Raw genomic sequence first — 5,606 nt, 5'->3', positions numbered from 1 at the left:
CCCGCGGCCGTGCCACCTCAGCTGCCCACGGGTTGCGCACCCTGCCCGCCCCATCCCTCCGGCCCTGGCCTTCTGCACAGGGCAGCCCCCTCGGGAGCCAGGGCTGCACCTAGGACTTCCCTGTGTCTCCAAGGACGGAGGGTGTCCAGCTTCCACCCTCCCGCTGTGGACACTGCAGCTTTCCAGTCGCACCCTCTGGGGCCCCACAGTTGTGTAGAGGGCCTGAGGGGGCTGCACAGCACCCATGCCAGGTGCAGCCGTTCCCGCTTCTCTGTTCTCCCACAGATGCCTGGGCACAGTCCCTAGGGGCTAAGGGAGGACCCCACCCTCAGACTACCCACCTCCATGGGAGCCCTCAGGCAGCCCCTCGGGATAGCCCACCAGCACCTCAGAGCCCCAGAAGCCCGAGGGCATGAGCTTTGTGTCAAACTGCTTGACTGGCCTGTGAGCTGGGCCTGCCCTGGTCCTGCTCCATCGGAGAGGCCTGGCTCTCTCTGAGCTTGAGGCTGAGCGAGATCGCCACCCACCAACGCCAGGTCAGTGACCTTGGGGCTCCGGCCTCTGGGGTCTGATCTAAGGGAAACCCCAGTACACCATGGGCCTCAGTCAAGGGGTTCCCGAAACAGACACCAGAATGGGGGCCTCCTCTACCCAGAAATGGGTTTTAGCCCTGGCTAGCAGCTGCCTGGCCCTAAGTGCTGACCCCATCCCCTCTCCATAAGCTCTGGCCCTTAGCTCTGGTCCTGGGGACTCCATCCATAGTTACGGTTCCCAGATCTGCTCCTCTTCCTTGCCTGCTCCCGCCCAGGGCCAGTCCATCCTGCCCTGGGAAAACTCTGTTCTCCATCCCAGGAGGAGTGGGCTGGGTGGCTGTAAAGATGTCTAGGGCTGTGGTTCATGCTGCGCAGCTGCCAAGGGCAGAAAGCCCATCCCACGGGGAGAGCAGTGGCCTTCTACTCACCATGAACTGCCTTCCCTTAATGCACCCGGAGCGTCATCCCCAGCCTTTCCCACACCAAGGCTGCAGCAGTCACCGGACTCAAGAGGAAGTGGAGCCCAATCATTCTTAATCAAATAAGGACGTTTGTAGGTCAGATAGACACCCTGGGGCCCAGAACGGGCTATGGGTAGATGGTTAGGACCAGGAGGACAAGGGGCTTGCATTTTCTTCATCGGTAAGTGCTATGAGAGCTGCTGCCCTCAGGCCCTGAGCCGGAGAGCTGGAGAGCTGTCCTTGGGTGGATGCAGCTTAGAAAGAGCTGGCCACTGCACCTTGAGGCCCAGTCGCCCAGACCCCTGGTGAGGATCCACAGAAGGACAAGCCGAAATGGCCACACCTTCCAGGCCAACCCTGGAAGTTTCACCCTGGTTCCCAGGTCCAACAAACCACCTATGGGGCAGATCTCAGCACCACTTCTGGGGAGTTGATGACAGGCTGGTTCACGTGAGAGCACGGTGCACTGGGATTGCTGACTGGTGTGGTGTACATCTGTGGGGCACCCAGAGCTTCATGCTTTCTCCAGAAGGTGGAGTTGGGTAGGGGCTGAAGGAAGCAGCCCCGGGCTCTGTGACACCACTTCCTGCCCACAGCAGGGAGACTCAAAGGAACCAAGAGGACGCCCCTGTCCAGGGCTGGTGTAGGCAGACAGGGACCCAGGGCCCTCTGGCTCCTACACTCCAGACCTCCGTCCCTGACATCCTCAGACTCCTTGCTGCCCTGGGGTCACCACCCCAGACACCGGACTTCTCCCTGCTGGGCCCAGCCCAACCCTAGCCCACTGGGCCCCGGGGCTCACTTGTTATACAGGACGATGTCGGGCCGCCAGATGAACTCAGAGGGAATGCGGATAGAGGTGACATTCTCATAGTCACTGGGGTCCCAGCGCAGCTTGTAGTCATGCCACTCCTGGGGAGGACAGACAGCCGTGGGGCGAGAGAGCAGGGGGAGAGGGTGGGGGTAGGGTGGGCCCCCACTCACCTGCTTCACCCACACATTCGTCGTCATCATCTGGTTCTTCTCGTCCTAGGACACAAGAGAGAAGGCAGCTTGAGATCTCCTCTTGACGATACATCATCCTGAGACCCTCTCCACGGCAAAACGGCAAAACGGCCGGTGCTGGACCCAGAGAGAGTGACCTTGGCCCTGGAGGCACCCAGGCCCAGGATGGTGGCCCGAAAGGATTGGGGACGAGGGACAAGAGCCCCATAACTTTTCCAGAAGGAAACTGGGGACAAGGTTCAGCCAACTCAATGGCCTCCCACGTGCTGCTGGTTGAACTCCTTCCCAGACACCTTGAGAGCCCCACGCTGCTCCCTCCCAGATTTGGGGAGGGTCACTGGGGCCGGCCCTTCGCCAACAGGACTCTGAGGAGCAGGATCTGGAGCAGAGCACATAGTCTGGGGCCTGGCGTCAGCTCAGCTGCACCCTGTGCGGCCCGTCCAAGCTCACATGACAAGGTCCCTGCACAGCTGCCTCCCCGAGGGACCCAGTGCCATGTCAGGAAGGTAAGTGTGGGGACAGCTTCTCCCACCCCTCCGGGGCTTCCAGGTCCTCAGAAAGCTTCCTGGTGGCTGTGTGAGGCCCCCCTATGAGGCATCTCTCCAGACCCTGCGGCCAGCTGTCACCCCCATGTGTCCTTGGAGCCAGCAGATGCATCAGCGCAACTCAGTATCAGGTCAGGAAGCCACCGGGGAGTCCACGGCCTCCTCTGCAACTGGCACCAGGGTGTGAACTCCTGCGTGTGTCACCCAGGTGTCCCTCCCAGCAGAGACCCAGGAGTTTGCTGCAAGAGGCACAGGCAGCTGGGCACCGGGGCTGGCATGGGCAGGGTGGGCCAGATGCAGGGAGGCCTCTTCCACCCACAGACTCAGCCAGAGGTCCAGCCAGGGCCTGCCATGTCAGCACACAGCCCGAGTGCTCACAAGCGACTTCGATCAGCTCCAGGGCCCTCAGTAACACTCACAGGAGTCTTGGCTGTGCTCCTAGCCTTGATGTCTCCTGGCAAACCTGGCACCCTGTGGCCAAGAAGGAGCAGCGGGGAGCCCTGATGGGTGCAGCTGGGAAGCCAAGCAGTGGCAGCAGCCCTGGAGCCTGAGCAGCGGCCCATGGTAACCTCAGCCAGCCACCTCATTGCAGCCATGTTTGCAAACCTCAGCAGGGTTGACAGAGTAAGAATATCTTGCATTGTCTTCTGGCCAGGCCCCAGCTAGGCGCATGGTAGGAACACTCAAGGGCCAGTTCCAGGACACCATGGGGCAGGGGTCTGAGCTCCAAACAGGGCTCCCAGCTGGGGTCCGCACACAGCCACATGCAGGCTGGAGACTCACACTGTCTTTCAGCCCACGTATGTCAGGAGTACTGGGGCAGCAGAGGTCGCCCAGAACAGGAAGTTCCCACACACTGGAGCCCTCCTCATACCAGCAGACTATGGTGGGGTGCTGCATCCCCTGCAGTGGCTGGCTACCCCAGCCCAGACTCAGGCTCTGTCCCTGGACCCAGCAAGCTGGCCTTCGCGGTGGGCTGGAGCCGGCTGGATCCCCATAAGAAACTCAAGCCATTCTAACCAGACACTGTCTCCTTCCCTCCAGAGCTGCCAGAGCCCACACTCTAAGGCCTAGTGTGACAGGCAGGGAATCAGGTGTTGTTGGAACTTGCAGTAGGCCCCCAGGTTGTGCAATGGCACCCAGCCAGCGGCCCCAAAGGTTGGTCCCACTCCCAACAGAGCAGTTGAGCCCAGCCAGGAAATGCTGGGTGCATATCTGAGCATCCCTGCCATGCACAAGGTCCTGGGCCTCCTGCAGCAGGCTTCTAGGGGCTGTGACGCGGTCTCCGATTGCTCCCCTGACCAGGGGCTCTTTAGGCTCCAGCTCCTGCTGCAGGGGCCCCTGGCTGTACTTCAGCAGCCTTCTAAGACCTTCACCAGGAAGGTACACATATCCTAGGCAAACGGCCTGAGATGCGTGCAGACCCCACGCCCAGAACAGCGAATGCTCAGGAGCCTCTGAGACCAGCCCCAGGTTAAGGGTATTGCTAGGGCACAGCAATGCCTGCCCAGCCCACCCAGTGCCACAAGAAAAGCCCCTGCAGCCCAGCTGTGCAAGACCATGGCACTGCCCCCGTCCCTGCCCATTGGAGGTGTTTCCCATTCTTTACTCCTGAAAGTGCCAGTGCCAAAAGCCTGGTCACACGTTTTCCTCTATGGAGCAGGAAAGGCAGGGCTAGAAGCGGGCTGTCAGGAAGGTGCACCTGCTGGGCTCATTCTGGCCACTCTGTCATGGCCAGACACGTAGGCACAAATGGTTCAAGGCATCCTCTGCCCATCCCAGCTGCTCTCCTACTGGGCCTTTTCCTGCAGGGTTACTCAGGTGCTGTGCTCACACCTACCACATCAATGAGCTGGGCAATGGACAGGCCAAAGCGGACGAGAACCACGTCTGAGATGTTGGCCACTGGCCGGGACCATTTGTTGTAGCCGGAGAAGAGGGTCTTCAGGAGCCGTTCCTCAGCATGGGCCCGGGTCTCCGCGTGGCTGCTCACTGTGGAGAGAGACAGGCAAGCAGCTCGGGTACAGACGGGTCGTGTGGCCATCCATGCTGCCTCACACCAGGCCACTCTGCCCCATCCCCACCCCACCTGAAGACCCTTGTCTTCCTGCTGCCCCTCGTTGGGGTGTGTTCCGCCGCATTCTCAGCCTCAGTTTCCCCTTGCCTCCAGAAGGTAAATGTAACTTCCTCAGGGAAGCCTTTTTCAGACCCCAAAAGTTGGCTCCTAGCATCCTACATCTCATCACAAAGCCAGTCAACGGGTCCCGCGTGGGATGCAATAAAGGCTGTCTCCCGGGCAGATGGTGACCACTGAGGAGAGGGCTGTATCACAGTGACCAGCAGACAAAGAAGATGGGGTAGGGCGGGGAGCTGGAGCAGGGCGATGGAGCGAGGGGAGCAAGGATTCTGCTCTGGGAGAGCCTGCTTCCTGTGGCTGCGGGGAACCCAGTTATGGCACAGAGGGAGGGAGCTGTGCCTGGAGACCGGTGTGGAGGTTCAGCACTGACCCTGACAGTACCCAGGAGCCTCAGGCCATAGGCAACCTGTGTTCTTGGACAGACACACAGGATGCTGCCCACGAGCCCGCACTGCACTCCAGGGTGGGGCCCTTCTCTGCTCAGCCCCGCCAGCCCATCTGCGTGCCCTCTGAGGGAAGACTCCCGGTCTCAGGGCTTCCCACCTCCTCCGGGGCTGCATTATGGAAGGGGAGACCCTGTTCCCTGCTGGCTCCTCTCTCCAGAGAAAGCCACCCAGGGCTCAAGGAGTCCGTCCGGACACCTGGGAGCCCAGACCGCACCCCATTCGCTTCTCTCCAGTGAGGCACAGCCCACCCCTCCCCCCGAAGGCCAGGGATTAAATTCCTCAGCAGGAAGCCCTGGGGTGCAGGGGTGCTGCAGAGTGGCTGCCCAGAGAAGGAAGAAAGGAAGGTGGGGGGACCCTGGGGGAGCAGGAAAGGTGGAGCGGGGGCCTCCAAGGGCAGAGTCTGCGCCACTCCGATCCCTAAACCAGGAGCAGACCTGGGGGCCTGCAGGTAATCTGGCCGGATGGATGCCCGCCCCCGG

At 61.2% G+C, this 5,606-nt stretch overlaps 1 protein-coding gene across 1 annotated transcript in view; it reads right to left on the bottom strand.

Moving 5' to 3' along the window:
* Positions 1-5,606, bottom strand: part of Chrna4 (cholinergic receptor nicotinic alpha 4 subunit) — a gene marked incomplete at its 5' end in the record, with an annotated part of 14,698 nt that overhangs the window by 8,731 nt on the left and 361 nt on the right. Inside the window, 3 exons of the mRNA XM_010638268.2 lie at positions 1,797-1,906; positions 1,979-2,023; positions 4,385-4,536. Coding sequence (XP_010636570.1) covers positions 1,797-1,906; positions 1,979-2,023; positions 4,385-4,536 — 307 coding nt within the window. The remainder of the gene's footprint in view (positions 1-1,796; positions 1,907-1,978; positions 2,024-4,384; positions 4,537-5,606) is intronic.

This window comes from Fukomys damarensis, unplaced genomic scaffold (genome assembly GCF_012274545.1).
Source record: "Fukomys damarensis isolate Sample0158 unplaced genomic scaffold, DMR_v1.0_HiC HiC_scaffold_22, whole genome shotgun sequence".
Classification (NCBI taxonomy): Eukaryota; Metazoa; Chordata; class Mammalia; order Rodentia; family Bathyergidae; genus Fukomys; species Fukomys damarensis.
This window is presented reverse-complemented; position numbering and strand designations above follow the sequence as displayed.